A 24,302-nucleotide genomic window follows, 5' to 3' on the forward strand; every position below is an offset into this window, starting at 1 on the left:
TTAATACGTTTGTGGTTTCGGTGAACTGACACATGCTGTGAGGCCGTCCGTCTGCTCACAAGAGAAATACTAACGAGCGCTGCGGTACCGCCCACGAAGCAAGTAACTAAGGGCATTTAATCAAACACTCACATTTGAATACTGATTTGGTTTTGACAGAAGGCTTAACTGAATCAAACTGAATCTCTTACTTACGTTGTCCTGTTCACCTGAAATTGATACAGAAGGCCGTCTCATGTTTCTTTTGGTGCGACAGCTGAGATATCACTGTGCACTTTCTAGACGTAACGCACTACTCATAAAATCGATAGAAAATCTTCTACATCTTTTGACCGGTTTCGCCGTTCTTGTGACTAAGAAATCAGACACAGTCTCTGAGTTTCCGTCAGCTTTATGTTCTATTTGAATTCATATTGGACAGAATCCGCCAAGAAATCAGCACAGTCTCTGAGTTTCCGTCAGCTTTATGTTCTATTTGAATTCATATTGGACAGAATCCGCCAAACAGTCTCATTTGCACACTATGTCGGGAGCTCAAACGAATCCAACTGAATCTTTCGTTTATGAGGTGTTTTGTCTACATACCTGTGATTTCCAAAAAGAGCGAAACCGGTTGTGAGCTGTTTAAGAGTTTTTACCAACTCTGTAAGTAGTGTGTTACGTCTAGACAAAGGCATTTGATTCCCTCTGGACAAGCCGACCCTAGAAAGAACCACTCCCAGGTGGTCACTCCCGAACACACCAAATTGGTCTCGGGGCAATTTTAGTGGTATCGTTCAAGAGGACAGTTTTTTACGAACAAATCGTTCAGCTCATTCGGAGCTAGTGTATGGCTGCGAAACTTGAAAATATTGGTTAGACCGCTTGCATCACAACTTCATGTTCCCGAAGTTCTTGTTCCTCAAAATCTGTTGTATACACCTTTCTGACCTCGGAACTAAAAAGTAGATCTTTGAAAACGGACTCTACCATTACAACGTGCCACAGTAAACAATGGTGTGTGACCACTCATTTTTCATTCGAGGGGAAAGGTAAGTCCTCTCAGAGCACATAACGACTGATGACAACAGCTCAACCACATGCACCAGCAAGACGAAACCAGCCCCAGGATGACTGTTCACATTAGTCTGCGTAATATGATGATTTATTTCGTGTTCAAACAAACGCTTGCTCTATTGTTTCAGTTTCTAAACGAGAGTCAAATTTTCTGTCTGAACTACAGGAGATCAACCACCGATTGCAGGCAGTAAACAATGCGAGCTGATTCAAACTTCACAAACCTACTGAGTTGTTGCTTGTCTTGACTTGAAAATACCTGTGCGACAAAGTAAGGCTCACGACAAAGCGAAAGCGAGAAAAAGGTGATGATTGTACGGCATATTTTCACCGGGTTGGCTTGATACGCAGCCTAGAGCGCTTGAATGGACAGGCGGAATGGCAGATGGCGCTTATGACCTTGACCTGAATCGGTGGAGGTGAGTCAGCATTGTTCAGGCAGTCTGGCGTTTGTATGCGTTCGTATGTACATGACATCAATGCCACCCATGGGAGAAAATGCCACCGCGTAAACAGATGTCCTTTTGTATCGCTCCAAGGTAACGATAAGCTGGGGTTTTGTGAAATTAGAAGCTCATTTGAAAATCAGGTTGGTGTTAACGGGATAACGAAATGAGATTCAACTGGATCAACTGAATCACCTGGATCAACTGATTCAACTGATATTCTTCAGTTGGACATACCGCACAAACGCTGCCTCACCCTTTTGTCAGTCTACCATACTTTCAGGGTGCGAGGCCAGTCTAAAGCAACAGCAAAAGTCGGCAAATTTCAGTGGTCGCCTCAGCTCAGCACATTTTAACATCACCATCAAATTAGGCAGAGGTTTTGGTCTTCGGTTTCACTGTACACTCACGCTTTTTCCTTTCCATCAATCAGCGGCACCGAAATCCATCTGAATACAGTACTCGAAATTATACCCGTTTTTGTGATTTGTGACCTTATCTCTGCGCAGGACATTCTGACAGCCAGGTCTTCCGGAGAGAATAAGTGGTTTCGGTAATTCGGTGGAACGTCTGCCATGTTGAGATACCATTTGCTGATGCGATTTCAGAGGAAACTGGAAGAATACCTTAAGGCACATGCTGGCAATATCTTCACTCAGTCGCAATTTCTTGCAGAAATGTGTCTGAATTTACAGTGTTTCTGGTGTGGTCCTGTGGGAACCACTTACTAGTCTCTGTATTATAAGTATATATATATNNNTTTTTTTTAGGTTTTTTAGGGTTGTTCATCAGGATGCCAGTAACTGGATGAAGTCACTCGGTGCGCAGTACATTCCGAAGTATATCATAACTGTCGCATGGAAAAAAGAAACGATTGTCATCCTAAATCACGCTCGGGAAGGAAGTTCGAGTATCTCTCCTGAGGTCAGTCTACTCGTCAGTCTACCCTTATATCCTACGTTGCTGACCACTATATATATATATATATATATATATATATATAGTGGTCAGCAACGTAGGATATAAGGGTAGACTGACGAGTAGACTGACCTCAGGAGAGATACTCGAACTTCCTTCCCGAGCGTGATTTAGGATGACAATCGTTTCTTTTTTCCATGCGACAGTTATGATATACTTCGGAATGTACTGCGCACCGAGTGACTTCATCCAGTTACTGGCATCCTGATGAACAACCCTAAAAAACCTAAAAAAAACGTTCACTTGACGTCTCAAATAGTAAGCAGGTTCGTCGGGGCGAAAAACTTGAGACAAAAGTTCAGAGGACAGATCTGGCCTGTCAACCCCAGGAATACAAACTCAGATATCGTATTCCGAATCTGCAGAGCCGGCTTCGGATGTGAGTACTGTGGTCGTTGTAGAATAAGTCTCGGTAAAGGTATGGAATTTTGCACAGTTCCGCAGAAATTGAAATTTGGTAGAGAAAATCGTGGAAAACGAACTTTCGAATAAAGTACGGTTTTACAGAAAACCACAGACCCAAAGTATCTGGTCTTCCGTGTTATGTTCGACTGTCTTACATCCTGTTGAAGAATCCAGAGAAATGAATTCGATTTTTTCTCGCAGAATACAAAGCTGACCACATTGTTTGATAATTGTTATTCGCAAATAGGGAATGTAACATCCGCATATTTGACCGGACCGAACACATAAATGAAGACTTCCCATCCACCTATCCTACTCAGCCTCCCTTATAAGTATATCGTGCGTCGCCGTGAAAGTGATTTCATCCACGTTGTTGAGGCTAAATTCAGAGAGAGCCTACAAGAGAATCTAAAAATAAAAACTTATGCAGCGTGCAGAAAGTAATCAATTATTTTTTGAGATCACTAAACAAGTATATGGATTCGCTTGCAGTGAAAACACTTTAACCGAGAGAACCGAAAATCAACCCCCAGAAATCGTGCTTACTAAGTCTTAACTTCGTCCTGATATGACATGCGTAGTCGGTCAGCACGGGAACAAACATACCATAGTTTCCTCACATCTGACCATTACGTCATATGGTCAGAAAGGCCCAAGGTCAGCACCGTGGCAACTAAAAACACTACCAGTCAGAAATGAATATATTAGACCGTCTCAGGGACAATGAAGACCCTAACATGACCGCACAGACGTATGCATTAACGCAATTCATAAATTAGTCCTTCCCTCAAATATGAGCCTCCTCTTCTACACGACTGAATCGGCCCTTTACTTTAGAGGTAGTGTAAAGAGGTGTAGAGAGCTGTTTTTGCTAAGGACTAACATGGAGTTGGAGAAGTAAAAACGCTATTCATGAAGCATTAAACCAGGACGTTTTGACCAAATGTATCGAGCGAGAAAGACCGCAGGATTCGATAGCTTCAAATCAGATATTTTAACGCGGGATGGTGGAACTTTCCACACTGAAACCATCGGCCTGTGATCCGCGTGAATGAGACAGCTTCCTTCAGCTCCTTTTGTTAAAACACAAAATTGCATCAGTGTTGTAGTGACCCAAGCATAGTCACATACAACCTATGGTCCGGAAATACTAAATGCGGGAAGTCATGGATCACTAATAAACAAAGCAGTGCCTTTTGAGAGAAGCCTTAGCCTGATTGATGAGTGGATTTTGTTCAGCTAGATTCTGTGACGACCGGGGAAAACACAGTGAAACCCAGAGGCAATTCAAAAATCATCCCCAAATGAGAAGTGTCCGCTATTGGAATGTCCATACTTGAGGTGTCCACTGTAATCCGGTTCCTTACAAATATATTTCACTGCGCAGGCTGGAAAGGTACGAACTTATGGTAAATGTACGTTGCTACGACCTCCGATAGTTAAAGAATTTTATTTTACTTGATAGTCAAGTAGAGTCCGTTTGGAAAATGTACAAACTTCCAGTTAGCTTTCTTGGTGGTTGGATACCAGCAGAGTGCATGTGTATTCTTGTGTCGTGTAAATCTGGCAAGATGCACTCTTGTCAAATACTGTCATTTTTAATGTAGATAGAACTAGCAAGCAGTACTGCTGTATGTAACTGCTGTCCCCGTTTCAGTGCCTTGGTGTCCGCCAACAATGAACGCAACAGCATTATTACGAACAAGCGAGTGCAAGGGTTACAAGGAACCTCGAGCTATTTAAAGGGCACTTTTGACATTGATCCAGGGTGTCTGATTGGTGCTTGGAGAACACTCATCGTCATCGACCGTGTTTCTATGGGATGCCCGAACACTCATCATCGTCGATCGTGCTTCTGTGGAGAGCCTAACACTCGTCGAACATTGCTGAATGGACTGATTGAGTGACTGGCCCGAATGCTTGTCGGCTTCTCTACTGAGATTTTGGTGAAGTTTGAGGGTCTCAGTAGGTTCCGGGCATTCTGCGATTATTTTCAGGAGTCTGGTCCTCCTGACAAGTCAAGGACGCAACATCTAAACGGTGCATAGCTGTTTCCGCAGAGTATTCTCAAGTATACCGGTGGGAGATCGGTGTAAGAGTTGATGTCGTAAATTATCCGTCTGGTGTGCGTGACAACTTCACTGAAAACCCGTTGTAATCCTGGTAAACCATTTATTCATACCAAAGAAGCTTCAAACCAAGCTTCAGGTCCACCTAAATCAGATTACTATGCTCTTTCCGAAAGTGCCGCCTCACTCCACCATTCAATTCAAGCTCATCCGTGAAAAGCAGCAGGTTGCAAAGTGAAATTTCGCTAGTCCCGTTAACATCGTTAGATACTTTTTTACCCCACCTCCCCCCCCCCCACCGCCCCAAAAAACAACGTAGGTAGGCTTGAGCGCGCGCTCTGATCAGTTCTAACGTTGGGGGGACCTGAACTGTCCCTATTCAATAAGACTTAGCAGCGCTATGTGTGGTCCGGACATCCAGTAAAAGTGCTCTGAAGGGCGCAAACCTGAGAGGGAATGACTGCAGCATATCCATGTGAAATTTGCCGGATGGGTGGCATAGTTTCCATAATTTTTCATGGTCATATCTAACCACTATTGTGAGTGTGGCACTTGCGTGAAGTGATCATGTGACGTGACAGAACGATGGGTGGCGCTATGCCCTGTCTAGGTGAGAGCTAATTACACAGCTGATCAGCCGATCGTGGCAATACAGTTAAGTGATCAGACACTGGCAGGAAGTTTGAAACTCCCTGAGTTTTGTGATATGTTGATTATTCCAAACAAAGACGATACTGATATACAGTGCTTCTCTGCTTTTTAGCATAGACTGGCTTCACTGATGGGACGATATCTCTATAGAAAACGACCAAATCTCCTCCCATCACCAAGTCTAGACAAATGCAAAATGGAGGACAAAGCAGTAAAACGGCAGTCACATAATATACCGAGAAAGCTTCGTTTCAAATTCCAGAATGCTTTCGCGTCGTTCCTATCAAAAGTTGACCAATTGGTGTTCCATTCATGTGACTAGGAACTNGAGAAAGCTTCAAATTCCAGAATGCTTTCGCGTCGTTCCTATCAAAAGTTGACCAATTGGTGTTCCATTCATGTGACTAGGAACTATGACATCATGAAAAATATGGATGATCCCATGGTTTCGTCTCTATATACGTTCATATCAGTTGAAAGAACAGAACTTCGATTGAGACGGCCAGGTGCGTTGATCTGGGGGAAGGAAGCATGCGGTGCATTCGCCACAAACTTCGGGCTTACTAATTTCTAAAACGAAAAAAATTGGACTGTGAATGAAGGCGTCAAAATAAGAAAAAATGCTTAATACATTGCACGCAGTACAGTCTGACATATCTTTTATGTGTCCTCACCGGTTTCTACACAGGGTTGAGCTTGGCAAACCTCTAATCAGGGTTGATGGCGTAGGACGCATGTGCACATCAGCGTCGCTGCCCCACAATCACGGAAAAAACTTGGCAAACAATTTATTCATTCATGAAACGGCCACACTCGAGATGACTTCACCCAGCCCCAAAGAATCAAGCCGGCGTCTAACCTGTTCTTGCGTGAAGACCAGCTCAGCCATCAGTCTGATTCATTCGCCAGGTGCTCATTCACAATGAAAGCCCCACAATTCACAGACCTTTCTCGTTCATTCTCCTTCTTTGATCAGAGAACTGCTCAAATACGACTCCCTAGTTTCGGACAGTACACAGCACACGTACTAATTCCAACGATAAGTTACATCAGGGGTAAAGAATGCAAGAATGTGCGTGTAAGACGTGCAGACGCCCACTGAAGGATACGACAACTGAGCACCAGGGTCGTATTCTGTGGAGACGCTTGCTGTTTTGCGCTTGGAAGCAAGCAAACTAGATATTTAGTGACTGATGCCTTCCGCAATTGCTTGATTTCCCATACTGTCAAAAGCTCCTCAGATGTTGTCTCTGGATGCAAGAGAATTAAATTCACAGCATCTTCACTAAAAAGGAAGGAACCCGACTTGCTATAACAACGGTGACTTAAGATAATAAAGTTTCATGTTAAGAGAGTAATGATGAAATCGGAAACCAGAATCTTTAACAAGGAATAGATTTCAAACATTAGTGAAACAAAACTCCAGCTACAAACCGTTAAGCTTCGTTTATTTCACAGGAGTATGTGAAAGTGCTCACCGAGATGAGGTCCAATTCAAATATGAAATAACTGCGTCAAGGTAGGCAAGATATAGATTAACGCCTCCGAACCTGGTGTTGATAATACCCATTGAGTTCGCGGAATTTTTTTCGGAGAGACGTGAAGATTTTTGGCGGTGCAAGCACCGTTTTTTCAAATCAGTTTCCACTTATGAAAAATCTGGGATACTTACAGTATGCCCGTTTCTAGCTAGGATCACCAAAGAACTGTACTGTTAGATATGAATGACTGAGTTATTGCTCACTGACTGGTTCCTTATATCCTGAGGTGGCTTTGGTTCACATTAGGAACCGCGCGATATGACACAGGACCGATTGGTCCTCTTGCAGTTTGATTGCCTCACCAAATTCCTCTACCGCAGTATTGACTTTCAAACGTCCACAACCCCACAACCTTTCAATAGTTTTCTCTGATTTGTGTAACTGTGTGGGGTAACAGTCTTGATCCAAGTGACCACAGAAGCAAAGTCGCGCAATTGATCTAACATTGATGTCAATGAAAATCCGGCTACAACCATCAAAGCTGTTGTCCCAATAACAGGTAGCATCCTCACATTAAAATGTATTGAATTCGGATTCTGTGTACATCAGCCTTTTTCACTTCGGTACCCGACTGGACCGAAGGAAGTATCAGATTCAGCGGAAGTTACGCACTTCATTTTTCAAGCAGGCGTACCACAAAATGAAGCGTGTATGCTCGAATCACACCAGGGCTTAAACTGCTTGTGTGAAGTCCGTTGCCTTGCATCAGTTCATTTTAACAGTAGCATTTCACGAGACCTGGAAATAAGCTAGTAATCCAGACCCTTAAGTTTACCTTGTGCACTTGTCCCGTTTTCATAGCGAGCACTATCGTTTCTGTGGACAAACCCTTGGTGTTACAGGAACAATACTGAACTACTAGTAAATATGGTCGTCTGGTCACAGGCCGTGAGATACCTAAGTTCTCCGTGGAGTTGTGAGTGTTTCCATTTAACTTAAAGGATACAATCGGGAACTTGATGCAAGTCACGACCGGCAAGCCTTTCCTGAGGAGTTTTGCACCGTTTATGGCTACCTGTTACGTTAGTTCTGCGTGAGAAACTGCAATAGCGTTTGCTTCGCGTATCCAGTTCAACGCGACACATTTGGGGTTATTCAGTTTCCTGTCATTTCCACCAAGAACACGCAACGGTACCATGGCACTACGGACGTAGGTTGGCCCATATAGGAAATGAAAATGGTTCGCTCCTTAATCCAGTGCAGGGTTGACCACATAACTATGTCCATTTGTCATCCTACTGGTCTTCTAGTTGGTGAAACGCTATTGATTGGCTGTGCACGTATAAAGAAAACATCTTTGCTACAATTTTACACTGATGAATCATTCATTAGTTTAACTGGGAAGACAAAATTTCATCAAGTAGATTTTTAAAGTGTGGATGATCTAAATTCTAAAGGCGAGGAGTAAAATCAGCGGTATCTTTTGATAAACCGAACGTCAGTGTTGTAGCTGACAACAAGAAAATTCGACGAAACGACTCTTAAAAGGAGGGTAATGCCAGACTAACTTTACACCTGTCTGAGGTTTTGTACCGTGAATAGGAAAAAATATTAACGGCGAGGGGGGCGAGAGTGAGAGAACATCAGGAGTGAGACCCACCTAGGGCAGTTAGTTTCCGCTAACTGAGTTAACAGTTAACAATGGTCCCTAAGATTTAGACAGCGACACAGCTATATCCAAGCCAAATAGATCATGTCCAAATCTGGCGAAACTCTGCTGTTGTCTGGCAACTTAAAAACGGTTATTTCCATCCTGCTGATCGGTTTCACTCCGTACACAACTGGTCGGAACATGGTAACTTCCAGTGACAATTTGAGAACTCATTAAACCATGTGTCAGTAGTGTTGTTATGATTTTTTAACAAGGAAGTTGATAAACGGTAACAACCACTTTACTGAAATGAGATTCGTAATCTAATCGTGGACCTGAGATTTGATTTTCTGAAAAAGTATTTCTGATAGATTAAGGCTAGACAGGTGATGAACAGTCCCCTGTAAGATAATACCTTAACCAGTCTACAAACATTTTTAAAGAACACTGTTAGGCCCGACTTATGCTTAGACCGATTGCTTGCACTTACCAGACACAATAATTACTGGTCATATTTGGCTCACATAAGAAATATTGACATATGCTAACTACTATTTAAAGCACAACCACTGATATCGCTACGCTGCCGTTTGCAATGACTTACCGATGGTGTAGCCTGGATTGGTGAAGGCTGCTGCTTCAACCAATCGGATTCGTTACCAAAACCCGCTTACGCACAACTTTGTTACATACCCACTGCTATGGAGCGCCAACGACCAGACAGCTGGATTGAAGGGACCAAATCTCACGGCCATAAAGTTAGACCTATCGTACAGTTGCCTTGTACAAACAGCCCCCTAGTTTCAAAGAAATTAGGTTCTGAAAGCACCACTGACGTAATCTGACGGACGCTGTCAGCGCCTTCGTTGTCTGCGCATTGACTACATGCCCAATGGTAAAATCACGGCCTGGGAACATGTAAAGATATGCGAACTGATCACCGAAATCAAGCAATTTATTCTAATGTTTCAGGGAGACACAAGGGGAGTGGGAATCTTGAATAATAACTTTACCCTTTGAAGGTGCAAAAATGGTGCTGAAACAAGGTCCCATTCCCAACCTCCTGATTAAATTATTTTGACTGAACAATTGCCGATCAAACAACAAAACTATGTCCTTCGCGTAATCCAAATCTATTAATCTCTCGGAAGTTTATGGTCCACTGGAATGTGCCCTCCATGATAAAGTTGATGGGAAAAAAAGAGAGAGGACAACCCTGACGAACTTAACTAGTTGCCGGGACGCCTCCGGGCCGTTCATTGTACATTATAACCAAGTCGGAGGGGATTAAGAGTGCTTACGAAGTTTAAGGGCATCCTCCTCTGGCCAAGAATGTTTAGAAGAGCCAATATGTTTATGGAGTCAAAGGTTCCCTTAAAACTGCGGGAAACTGCGACTGTTGGTCGGCATCATACGTGGTACTGTTCAAGCGCCGGAAGTAACGTGAAGATGTGATCAATGAACCTTCCCTCCAGGTCAGAATCCTCTTGTCACTCTCGGGCTTGCGTCACACTTTCGGAAGATAGGCATCGAAATATGAGGAAAGCCGGTAGCTGTACCACCATAGGCGTGAATATCCCCATAGTTGCGATAATCCCTTCAGAAGCTATTTTCGATCGATTAGCCGCACTTCTCTGAAACACATTTTTGTTCCCAAATACGTTCGAACAGTCTGGTCAAAGCGGAACACAGTGTTTTTTCTCACATCTTTGAGCAATGCTGAGAGAAGTTCATCTGGTTCAGCAGCCNTCAAGGCAGAAGGTACATTGGGTACTTCTCACGCGGAGAGATCTAAACGAACACACCACGGCTCAAAATAAGCGGGTCGATTGGAGGACATAGGCACAATGGCAGAGGACTAACTAAACTGTTGTTGAAAATACTCCTCCCAGTGATCTATACACTGTTCCTTGTTATAAAGTGTGTTTATAATATTGTATTTGACTAACTAACTTACAGAAGGCGTTTTAGGTACTGCTTTATAGATTGTCTGGAACAGTTCCCAAACAGTCCCGATCGTGCTGGCCTGTTCCAGTCGAACTGTCTGGGTCACTGGAGTCTTTCTGTTCATATAGGCTACTTTTGGGCTATTACAATCGATTATATATCTGGTGGAATAAACAGTCTCGATCAGGGAGTTATATTTACCATCCTGAGATTCGGTGGCTTCCGCATACAGGCTCGGACACATTACTGGCAGGGCTACTGGCACTATACATAGCCGTAGTTATCTCATCCCAGTTATGGTCACTGCTCTCCGAGGAGGCCGTTGATATTGCTACATAGTGGGATTTTGTATTTTTCCATAACTTGTGGCTTACAAAGGTTTTCTACTGAAAGCATGCGCCGAATAAAGGCGTGATTTGAATTAACCGACAGAGTGGGTGAATGTTTTTTATCTGTAAATGTCATGGTTGTACGTTCGTGGAAATACTGTCAGGCACCCATAAATAGGCAGAAAAGTCCTCGATTAAGGCCTCTGATTTAAAAGCCTGGTCTCAATACAGTAATCGTTGGCTTGAGGCTATTTGATTAGCCCAAATTTTAAGGAATAAATGGCCTGACCATCTAAGTACGTGGATCGGCAGAACTGAACGGCCTATCTCATAATAGACATGATATCGAACGATTCACTGCACTAACACCGAAAGGTCCATGAATGTAACAGCGAGAGCAGCCACTGTCAAAACCAAGCTCCAAGGTGCTGGATACTTATTTACCTTGAATTGGACACGATATGGATTTGCAATGTGCAGTGTTCCAGCCGAAAGACGTATCGCTAAACGAAAAACCCTGTTCAAATTTGAACTTATTCCCCCTGTATCACGGAAAGTTCAACTTTTGTCCCCCAAAGCCCCTTCCCCGAGAAGTAAACAATTCTAAGAAACGACTGGGTTCTAGGCACCAGAGTTTCTGTACAGTTCACAATGTCTGGCGACTATACCCCAACAAGAAGATTCCGCTTCTAATTGAAGTCTGTTACATAACTCAGTCGAGTATGAACATGTGGTGCTCTGTACGCGGTAAGTCCTAAAAGACTTTCAGACAAGTGCATATTACGAATGAACGACAATAGGTAATGGCTGGTGTCACGAAAATCTCCAGCAAAACAACTGACAGATTATCTGACGGGCGGACGCAACACACATTTCATGTCTACACGACTGGTTCAGATTGTTGTAAAACCGAAATGCTAGACTTCGACTACTTTGTGTATCAAATATCCATTGTGTTGAGCCGAGGTTAACAGTATAAGTAAGCTTTATGCGTAACGATCTTCCTTTTGGCTTCCCCTTGGCTTTCTAAGCCCGAAGTTAGAGTCCGGTGACTGGTGTGATTATGAAAGCGTAAAAGGAGTCTCGATAGCACTGGGCTCGTATTTTTACCAACGCTGTTCAAGAAAAGAAAGAGAAAACACGTGTCGATTGCAAACTACTGTGCAATGTTCAGCTCTTTAAATCTTCCATTTGAGAAGAAATCATGAAAAAAACTACATATGGATATTAACCAGACAGGTACTACCGGCCTGGAATAACCTCTTGGAATACTTTTACTGAAGACTTCTTCCGGTAGGTGAAACCAATCTATGCCGAAAAAAGCTAAATCTACCCATACTAACAACAAGCTCTTGGAATACTTACAATTGAATTACCCACGGATGTACAATGTTGATCACTCAATCTTATTTTGAACCATATTGGTTTGCTACTGTTCATTATAGGACAAATCTCTGTGGTTTACAGACTGTCTTGATAACCTGACAACCACAATTTGGGTCACGTGCCTAACACGGGTCTATGTGGGGTCCATCAGTCGTTCGTGACGTCAAACAAATCCACAACTTATCTTGTTAGATCATGCTTTGCACACCTGACGTAATGTCAGTGGATGAAATGACCGGCAGCAGTCTTTTCGATGCCTTTTTCGCGTTATCCGTCGTCTCTGGTACGTTGTCCAGTTCTGTACAGTTCTGTTTGTTGCCAAAGTCTGACTGCCTGAGAGGTTGCCGTCCTCGCTTTAATGATGGATAGCCTCTCAGCTAAAATAATTTCATATTAAATATTTTTCAAGAGGACGGGTCTCATAGACTGTTATCAGCGTTTTGGGTCCTCAAAATTCGCTAGCTTTTGTCGAATTTGATTACTTTCTTTGAGTGCTATGGCCCAACTGTGATTGATTTGCTGATCATCAGTTTGGTGCCTCTTCAGCTGTTAAAAAGTGGAGTATTTGTCACTTCCAAATTTGAACAGTCAAAAAGAACTCCGACCTCAAAATCGTCCTTTATGCTTACTAGTATGTTGAGCTGATATTTGTTTCGGGATTTATCTGTCACATCAAACAACGCCTGCGGAATTCCGCCCAAAACTGGATACTGCTAAATGCGATCTGCGCTAAGCCACACTTCAGCACTATATATATATATATATATATATATATCACCAACTACATAGACACCTCAGTCTATGGTACGTGGGCTCAAACTGTCCAACGTTTCTCCTATGGCGTAAAACACCGGTATCTGAACTATCGGTAACCTATTTCAGCCGTACGCATGAGGAAGAAGGGTAGTTTTCCGCGGTAATCCCCTGGTGATTTACACGTCTTCACTACAGACGCACCGACTGGCGAATGAGTTTTCCAGTTGTGCACTGCACCAACCCATAAATCAAGCCCGTGCTCAAGAGTTTGCTCCCAGCCAGCATGACGTGAAAAAGTCCCCTGTAATGCTCTCATCCGCGCCTCGGTTGGATGAACAGTTGTTGTGCCGACGTGAACAGAGCAGCCCTACAGTGTGAGTAGTTTTGAACTGGAGTGATATTTAGGTTGGCGTTTTCCGATCCCCGCTCCGGTGGACCTCCGAGATCGAAGATGCGCCCAGAGCAGCTAACTCGCTGAGGCGTGGTAACGAAGTGGGCCAGTGACGAATCACACCAAGAAATGGCATAAAGCGCATTCAGCCAAGCTGAACAAACTGTTGACGAACAGACCAGTTTCAAGAGCCCTTCATCTCCGTCCAGCTAAAAGTGTCAAAGTCGCTTTGAGGCACCGAACATGGGTCTAATTGTTTTGCCAAAAGTGTGAACTTGAACTATGAGACGGCTCGCAGAGACAGCCCAGCTTTCCTCAAATCCGACTTGCAAATCGTGGTCCGATGAAAGTCGCTTATCCATCTACCAGCACGGGCAAGGCACCATTAACAGTGCACTGCGAAACAATACATAAAATGTTGTCATCGGTGGACAGTTTGTATGCGTCCAACGAAGTGCTTATTTTAGTTGCACGCTTTCTAACCCAGCACCAACTCGAAATGTTCGCCTCGGAAGCAGCGCACGCTGAACTTAGAAGCTCTAGTTTTAAAGTAGGTTATTTGTAGGTAACAGTCTCAGCGAAAGACGTTTAACAGTTGGTGTGTGGCAACACCAAAATTCTGTGCAACAATCGGGTGGTAAAATTGATTTTTTCGACTTTACAAGAGGAGTTTGTTCACTTATCCTCATCAAAATGCTCTTTAGCCTCTGAGTCGATCCAGCCACGCATAATATGATATTCCATACGCAAAAATCATCCTATGCCTTTGTGTGTTCGACTGGCTCGTTGCAAACCGTCTACATCCCCAAGTGAAATGTTCATCATACCATTGATCCTACGGAGAGGTTACTATTATCGCACCTTGTAAAATTTCAAGTTGTGTTCGTTGTATGCTTTGGTTGTGCCTTTTGTAAGCCAGAATCTTCATACTTATTGCCCGTGAGTGCAGTATATTATCTACAGCACGCCCACAACTATGGGCTGTATTGGACGAAAGATTGTCGGTAGTGTCGCAATGGCAGTTGATTAGGTGAAATGCACGAAGAAAGCTCAAGCAACATGCTTAAAGCTAGTACGCTGATCGCCAAACACCGGTACCTCTACTTCGTACTGACCCTATGGCACTGACAACACCGCAGCAGCAAGCTGTTCGCGCACCGTGCAACTGTCCATGATTACTCATCGTTGAACATCGGTCAAGACACGTCAATCAGCAGTCAGTAATTCTGAAACAGGCAAAGAACACTAAAAATGGAGTCCGATATCATTACTTTATACTTTGCTCCAGAAGTACTGCTTCCGTTGAACATCTCCAATGGACTCGGTGAAATAACCAGTTGAACAGTTTCGGCAGGCTTGCATTTCATTTTCTGAAGGGATGCTCAATAACTAGCAACGACCCGTAAGAGGATAAGACAGATGTATCATCTGTGGCTTCAAACATCTAAACCACCCAGTTTCTATTTTGTTGGTTCATCCTGTTCATAACTGCTATGTCGTTGTGCGCGAAAACTGCGTTACTAAGAGACCAGTTTGGTGCATATAGATGGCCTTTAAGGTATCTCCAATCTTAACTCTATAAACACAACATGCTTCGGCAGCAAGATTATGGTGGGATACATATCAATTAGTAGGGACTTTTAAAACCACGCCAATTAGTTTTCAAAAATGCTCTGCATTTTTCACGACTTTCGCTCACAATACCACCTTCATATTCTTTTTTTTACAGATTCCGGTAGTGAACCGCATGGAACCGCCCATTGTGATATTCTTCCGTGACAACAATATTCTTGAGGATTATTTAGCGTTTTACTGTTGAGTACGTTTATTGGCAATTCTTCATAATTTGCCTTCGAGACAAACACTTAGGCCGTCTATTATGCAGATCATGTGCTGAGCTTTGAATAGGATTGACTTTGTCTCAGTAAATCGTTATACCTGAAAGCTAGGACGCATTTGAAAATACAGCTCCAACAGACTCGAACGGATATTTCTTCCTACACCATTCAAGTGTTAAACAAGGACAACTATATAGCAAACAGTAGTTGAGTTGATGACTTCGTGTCATAGACGGATGAGACTTGTCTGACGGTGTGCGAAACATGTTAAACTCTGGTGGAGGGCAAACACTAGGAATGCGAATATTTTTTTCAAAACTGGTATGTGTGTGACTGATGTCAACGGAATCCAAATGAAACGAATGGGTCACAAAATCTCCACTTTTCAGCTTGGTACGTCACAAAATCTTCACTTTTCAGCTTGGTACGTCACAAAATCCCCATTGTTTATTGTGATGACAGAGTATGTTTGGGTACTTCAGCCTAACCCGGATTCGTGGAGATCGACCTAACCAGTAGAATGAGGGGACGACCACAGTAGGATGATTGCTTCCATAGTATTTAGCGCGTTTGAAGTACCCTTCGAAGAAATCACTTAGGGTATTTTGGATGGAATAAATGGTGTGCTGCTGATCTTTTCCGAAGTATGACAACAGGTGGTAGACAGAAAGCCGTTTATGGCTTATGCGGTGGGCTGTTGATCCACTAGTACAAATTATGTGGAGAGGGTCACCAGCAGAATGCATGGAACTTATGAGGTGGAATAAAGGGCAGCGCAGTGGAGATTTACCGAACATAGATGCATTCGTCTTTGTTCCTAGTATTGGGCGGATACTCATGTATGATATCCGGTCTTCTCATTTTGAGTACTTGCAAGAGCATTGCATAGACGAAATCCGATCAAATTCACCTGTTGACGAGAATGGCAGATTGGAACACGAAAATCTCTTTGATAACTGTCGTCTATGTTCTGAAAATTTCGAAAGCCGCAAATCTTCTACCAAACTTTGATTTACTCATCATTTGTAAAGTGCTTTGCATTGAGTTCCATGTGTGCGTTAAAAGAAAGCGCATTTTGTTTTAAAACGTTCAGTCTTCCTGAATTTACGAGAATTCTATTCAAAACAGCGAGTGTCTAATCTAATGTTTGAGACGAACTCTGTCGAAGTTCCAACCCGGTTTTCTCAATAATTCATTCACTTATACCGGTACTTCACATCACGTCAAGTATACTCTAGAAGATTAAACACTTATTATCACGGTGGGCTTTTTCTCCTTCTTCTTCATGCCAACTGGATGGTGTGAATGTTTCGGTACAGGAACTGTGGAAGGTTTGTTCACAGTACAGTGTAGGAGACTACCACTCTCCACCTACTCAGTCTAAAACTCTATGTTATATTGCTAGGTCATAGTGCGGACTGCAAAGATGTGACAATCCGCCGAAGGTGGCTTAACCTGACCTTGCTGGACCAAACATTGAGAGTACTGTTGCTAGCCAGGATCTGTAGTCCATTTTTACGACCCTGACCAGTATTCTAATGGAGATTGCGCGACCGCACGACGGAATGGTCACATGTGAGTCACATGTACGCGTTTGACACACGTGACTATCACGGATAGGTACGAGGCTGTGCAATGCAGGCAGTGGAATTAGGAAACGTAATTTCTGCCAGATTGTCACGTGTCGGTACAATCAATAGCACGTGACTTTGAAATGACATATGGATAAAGGAAAGCAGGACAGTCTGATCAAAGAAATGCGAGCGGTCTCGATTACCACAAAAGTGAGAACATTATCACACAGGGAAGCAACTATTAATGAAAAATTGCATAACATTTATTTTTTTATTCACTATTCAAGGGGATGTTGGTAGCTCAGGTGGTGTGGACGGCTTCTGTTCTTTTCTCTGGGCTTGAAAAATTGGTTGCAAAGGTCTTATCACCAATCAGGATGGAATCATCTGTATGTGGTAGATTGACTTTGTGCTGTAGTTTCAGGGTGCTCCAGTTGAGTAGTGCTTCTGTGTATATTTTCCCGAATAACACACGGACCATGTATGCAACTGCTGCATCAGCAACTCAGTGAACCCGAGAAAGTTACATCCGAACTATGTTTACTATAGCGGAGACCAATAGAGTGCAGCGGAACTGAGACGAATAGAAGGAAACCATCTGCATCGAATAGTGGCAGACAATGGCCACTCTCAAAGCCACACCGGAACAAACGTTATGAAGAACACTAACAGGCTAGGACAATCAGACAGAGCATCCAAACTCACAACGAGACTACTACCACCAAGGCAAATATGAGTACCGCCACATTGGGAAATTGTTTTCAGGAGGCAGGAGCAACTTTTCGCAACAAATCAAATTCAAGAAGAACCATAAACATTTTGTTGGAAAAACTGGAGAGATGCCTACACGGATGAAATAAAACAACACAGTCACAGTCTTTAGAAGACATGCTCCACCGGTTTTTAAACACGAGAATGAAAACTCAAGAATTAGATAAATTCAGTCTAGGATCTCCGAGGAACGTCAAAATACGAGAAAAGTAAAAAAAGAAAGGTTTCTCATAGCTTTGCGCATCGCTAAATCTAGAAATCAACCCACTCTATGTTAAACCAAAGGATCAATGCCCTAACCAGATAACTCAGAGCGAACTAACTGTCAGACGGACAGATCGTAAGTGGTTTTGTGGTATAGGATTTTGATCAGACCGCAGCGCGAAAATGAAACAGAACGCCACAAGCGTACCCCATACACGCTACTTACCATTGTGCAGCATGTTTAAGAATATTTTCTTTGACACAACGCTACTTATAAGGCTTACAAAAATGTTCGCGCAAACTTTCAGTCAGTGTCCTATCAAAGAAAACGCTAAGATATATTGAATATCGTTCCAACTGGAACATGTGGGCAGTCCGTATGCAGCACATATAGTCGCACAGAATAGTATACCAAGAATTCGGTTCAACATCCTATCAACATTAAATGGGTATGCAAAAGCAGTGTCTAACTGAACATTTTTGAAGGTGATTCGCAGTGCTTGAGATTTGTATGATCAAGCTACATGAAACAACTATGGGAACTCACTCACAGTGAGCAAGAGCCGTTACCATTTTCGGTCAAGTTGACCTGCGGAACCAATCCAATTTCACGAAATGTGTTTGGAACCTTGATTTGTGATGCATCCACATGACCAAGGTTTTTGTGCGTCTTGGATGGGTTCGCATCACTCATGCTAGCAACAGAGGGAGACGCTGCCGACCGACAGTGTCTGAACCACTAAAGGTTTGTGAATATTTTATATAAAAAACAACTTGCCAGGATCTGATAGTGGTTCTGCATAGTTAGCCCACAGAATATTGATCTATCCGATAAGAAACCCTCCTTTTGGCGTGTCTAGAATAACCTCACCAGCTGCAACCTACTACCGCCCTGGATAAGATTACACAAAAAGAATTTTGACCCAGTTCTAAAAACAGGAGGGCTGCTCACCTAAAGAGCGAAAAGTAACAATAGTGGAGGCATAAATTCCCACTAGTTTTGAATAGCAAAAGAATGTTAAACATTTTCCTCACATCGCACCAACTTCTACCGAATGGGTTTTCACACCGGTCAAGCGGATATTTAGCGTCGATAGATGAATCCATCGGACAGATATGCTGGCCTTCGTTTGGTCAGAGACGGAAGGTAATAGCGACTCCCATACATATAGTGAGAACTCACTCTCGTCAGGAGAACAATCAGTCTCTCTGTGAGGGGTTATAAGTGCGTAAACTTGAGTTTTAGTGTTATCATCCCGCAGGAACTCACCGCAGTATCTCTAGAATGGTGCTTTACAAAGAAGCTGTGAGGTTCATCCAGCTTGTTTCAAATTTCATAAAACCGAATACGCGCTCATTTGGCTCATAGTGAGCTTCGCTTCGAATATTTTAGAAGGAATCCGCAAACGAAGTTCGAGTTCCCTCGAAAAGTTAGGAATCGAGCCTCAGAAAACCCCATTGAGCGACTGTTTGTGGTCACACTAGCAAACGTGCGCACAATAGATATTTCACTCATTGGATGCCTCCGTTTTTCATTTCCAGAAGTAAAACGAAGTGAATGAATTGGACTGCACGACGATGCGAATAGTAGCTCACTGGTGGAAAAAAACATCGGAAATAGTAGTTAGGCATCGCTCCGACCCAACGGGCCGTTCATGAATGGAGATGTGAGCTTCGTGCACACTAGCCATGTTTCGCTAAAACGTGCGTCTTGCTGAACAAAGTGCAGTTTATCTTAGCTAACCTAAATAATTCCTGTCCGGATATAAGGATGCGTTCCAATGTATGTGGAGTTGAAGTCACGCTACAGTCACGTGAACCCGCGTACAGTCACCACTAAATTCCGCGGTCTTGCTCGTCATGTTAATTCGCTAGCGGCACTAGCAAATTTAGGGGCTGAAAACGCTAATGCGGTGATAGATAAACGTATGTTGTATGCACTGTACCAACGGCACGGTTTGATGACACGTACAACAATAACGGACACCGCCTGTTTGCTTGTCAATAGAAAATGAACTTTGTGGGCTAAATTCCGAAAAGATGTCTTCTGGCATAAGGTAATTGAAGTATATCCTCTCGAAAACACAAAAGTCCTGTAGATCTGATGCGAAATTCTTCTTCGATCTCTGTTCTAAATAAATCCGCGCGGCATCTCTGACGTGCATTTCCCTCGGTTGTTTAAAAATTGTTCCTTGTTCGAAGTGGTCGATTCAGACTATTATTTTTTACATCGCCAAGATCCTTCAGTGTAATATACAACATGATACAACACGATACTGTACCTATGAGTTTTCTATTTCGAAAGCATCTGTTATTCTTTGAGTGTTCTTCACCAGCAGCATTTCTTGAAACCTAGATATATTACTTTGCCGTAATATGCCTAAAAGCCCTGGGACGTGAAGATACAAACAATCTGATTCCATTAGGCTCGGTCGTACTACAGTCAACTGAACGCACAGCGAGAAAATTCCGCGAAAGCCACCTTTTTTGAATTCACTGTTTTGTCGGCTGATTAATATTCATCATGAATCACGCCGTTTTATCGAGCTCATAGTATGTGTGGAATAACAGAACGCAGTAGAGCGAGTGCTTCTACTGCTACTCAATCATGGCATGTTCAGACTCTTTTGTGTTTCCAGGTTAACCTAAACAGAGTGTACATGGGGGGAAACTCACTCCCAACAGGAATGACCGGAACCAAACTCACCAAGTCGAATGCTGGTCCGTTGTTCAGTCGTGGATGGCCGCTGTCTCACCCGTTGGTTGGTGGCCAGATTTATTCGCACCAGATATTTACACAAATAAGTAATACCACAGTTTTCTCCCTAATCGCTGATTTCAAGATGTCGCACAGAATTCCAGCTTTTAGTTCACTTCACATCTCACGGGTGCTATACACTCCATCGTGATATCGTTAGTGTATTCGCGGTGAATGGAGAAATCCACTCCAGCTGTGCTACTAACACAAGATACAAGGATAGCAAAGTTGATAGTTTTTTGGTAAACCCAGGAATGTTTCCTTACTGTTCAGAAGTTTTAGCCAGGCTTATAAATTGGGCATCTAATCGTTTCAGTTAAGTACAGAAAGTATGCAGGTAGCACGATTCTTCTCATTCCGTTTGAAAACACTTAAATGTTTTAAATGATGCGAAATAGTGCAATCGATGTGTGAGGGTCTGGGTAGCTATTCCACAGGTGCTATTGTTATCCTTGTCGTTTCAAAAAACGGGCTTTCCCAGTGGCAAGACGGTAACCGCCACTGTGGTGATGTCCGTGCATGTGCTGAGCTGTATGTGTGGGAGAGATCAGGATCATACACTTAGCATCACTAGGATTCTTAGACAAATAAACTCCTTGGAATTAACAATATCGGTAAATTGGCTGTGCTTATGAGGCCACGCCTTGAAAATTTACGAGGGCTAGGATAGAGAGAACATTGTCGCTGCAAGGAATTCACCTTCTAGTGACGTTTAATCGGTTCGCCTTCCTTTTACCCTGTTGTGCTAGCCATTCAGCTTCTACCTCATTTTCCATATAATACATCATTTTCTCCGTCCAGCAAAAATACTTGAAAATCGATGACGCAAAGCTATCACTTCTAATAGGTAACACGAATAGAAACCGAAGTTCAAATAGGATGTCAGGCATCATTGAAAATTGTAGGATAACAATAAGCTGAAATGAAAAATAGATAACCACGAGCTCACAGCGAAAAGTCCCTTCCTCACAAAAAATTTGCAATTTGCCTTTCGAAAGACGGTTAAAATGGAGGGACCAGGCGAGTAGTGCGAGGTGTACCTTCAATGACGAGTTTGATAGTTGTGCTAAAATTCACGAAGTCAAAGTGAGCATTGAGCCTTGTGGCGAAGTAGGTGACACTGCGACACCGGTGGTCGTGGTGAAAAACGGGTAAAGACTACTAGTGACGATACAAAAAGACCAATTCCAGTGGGACGAACATGCAAACGATAAAAGCTCTAAGGATGTGCTGGCGACGCAAAGTTTCATAAGGAGGAGGACTGGTTGGCAGTGAGAAAGGAAGTTTCTCGCATTCGTCATTTCCACGGACTTTATGGGATTACATTCTGAAACTAGATAATGGATGATTTCAACATGTACACTCATTTGCAAATCAGTTTGGCTTTCACAGGAGACTCAAGCGAATCTATCGTTTACGATGTTCTTCAATCAAAGGTGCTGCACAAAGGTCGCCTCATGTTTCAGTTGGTACGATATTCGAGATGTCGCAGTATATTTCTGTAAACGAAACACTCACAAGGTTGCTGAAAACACTGTGACAGCCCACGACCGGTTTTGCCCTTCTTGGGGCTCATCAGGTAGGCGCAGCTCTCAAGTTTTCGTCAACTTTATGTTCTAGTTGAACCCAAATTAGGATATCATAAACTAGAGATTCAGCTGGATTTCCCGTGCAATCCAAATTAATTTGAGACGATGAGTGGTTTCGGTGGAAAATTGCACAATATACGGGGGGATAACACCGTTTGGTCTCTACTATGTCCCAGTGCTTGACGAGCCCTCTTCAACGTCTACATTGTGGATATAAGCATGGCATGGAGATAAGCTAGTTTTCCCATAACACGACATCACCGATCCTCATCCAGTAAAAAAACAAGTTGTTGATCTTTCGAAGTGGTGAAGGGGCATCGCTAATCTTGGGGAAACCTGCAATCCATCGGTACTTTTCCTCTTAAATTTCAGGAACCTACCAACATGGTACGTTGATTCTCGTGGATGGAATAAGCCAGTGTGCAACGATTTCATAATGGTGAAAGAATTCTCGAAAATGGTGAAATACATTAGAATTTCAAAAAACTAGTCATACTTCCGTGAAACGACCTTGAAAACAAGCCACTGTGGGCAAATTAAGGTACGAACCGTTACGTTGGTTGTACTCAAAGATTCAGTCGCTTGAATCGCGTTTGTAAGCAGACAAATTCAGGGATGTTCAAAGCTGCTAGAGAGTGAGACACCAAGATGAAGACGAATCGCAATAGCCACATCTTTGATTTCATTTCAGCGTTTGGTGCACAACGTCCTCGTTTAGCATCATTCCATGATTTAGGTAACGAACACCGATTCAGCAAAATTCGTGTTCATCAAACTCATCTAGCTTCACCTGTACGTTTCCATGGTCAGGTTTCTGGAATTTACGGAAACGACTGCACATCATAAGCGCGGAACTAAACTCTGTCGAAATAAGGGGTATTTTAGTCAAAATGATTAAGTGACAGGAAGTGCCGGGAAAATTCGTGCTGAATTCTGACAAGAGTTCAGGTGATGAGCCCACGGAAAACGGTGTCCTCATCTCTGAGTTATTTCGTACTGAAGGATCGTGCTGAAGATTGTCCGCGCATAGCGTGATGATCGCGCCATATAGTCCAGTACGGTAGTATGATGTATGACGGGATCGTGCACTGTGCAGGTTGACTGGTACCTGTTCCAACTATGCAAACCAAAGCAAGCAATTTCTATCCACTTCGTCCTACTCAGAGATATAAAACACACATTTAAGTGACCTCGAACTAGGTATGCGCAAATTACTTCAGGATGAGGCGAAAATTCCTGTTGAGATTATCAGGCATTACTGGAGGCTGGAGAAATAAACTGACATGATTTGAACGACCCCTTGATAGATAAGAATGATGCGAACGCATGTGCGACCTTCGCAACTGTCAACATCAATTCGTGGTGTGACAGGCTTCACATTAGTAGTAACATATGGTGTTGTTGTTTGTTAATGAACATCAAGCCTGTTTGTTGAATCAGAAGCGAGCTTCACGCAGAACATGCTTTCCAAGAATATGAGAATTCAGTCGGGTGCACTGTGACGTTTTCCGTTCTGGAACAAAATTGAACAAGTGCGATTAGAAAACATGTGTATGACCCACAAAACTGATCATTCTGTTGCGCCACAGATGCAATCAATCGGCAGTAGTTGCGCAAGAGTGACGCAGATTTGTGTGTACCGCAGTTATGAAGTCTCTTCAGGTTATTCGCTATTCTAGAATGCGGACATTGCTGAATGACTATGGGTCCTGTTTAAAGGACTACTTTCAGTTGAAGAAAAGAGAGGCGATCCGGGTTGATCCGAGATCAGCGAGATCAATACCCTTAAGCTGGTATCTAGGAGACCACAGTTCCTGAGCATAGAACCGGTTCAGAATCAGAGTACTAATAAGTGTCTATAACTAATGGACATTTTTGAACCTTGTCGAGCTTTTTAGCATAGCAGGTGTGGCCATCTTTGTCATCAGTAGCAGATGACGACCAAGCTCCTTCCGATTAAGCCTATACGCTTACAGAACGGACTTCCCTGAGCATATATATATATATATATATATATATATA

At 43.0% G+C, this 24,302-nt stretch overlaps 1 protein-coding gene across 1 annotated transcript; it reads left to right on the plus strand.

Moving 5' to 3' along the window:
• Positions 1-1,434: 1,434 nt before the first annotated feature.
• On the plus strand, positions 1,435-4,792 carry T265_07744 (hypothetical protein; the record flags this gene model as incomplete). The annotated part of the gene is made up of 2 exons (XM_009173343.1): positions 1,435-1,475; positions 4,543-4,792. 2 exons carry the CDS (start codon positions 1,435-1,437, stop codon positions 4,790-4,792), a joined length of 291 nt encoding a protein of 96 aa, XP_009171607.1.
• Between the last annotated feature and the right edge of the window lie 19,510 nt (positions 4,793-24,302).

This window comes from Opisthorchis viverrini (assembly GCF_000715545.1).
Source record: "Opisthorchis viverrini unplaced genomic scaffold opera_v5_181, whole genome shotgun sequence".
In the NCBI taxonomy this organism is placed as follows: Eukaryota; Metazoa; Platyhelminthes; class Trematoda; order Opisthorchiida; family Opisthorchiidae; genus Opisthorchis; species Opisthorchis viverrini.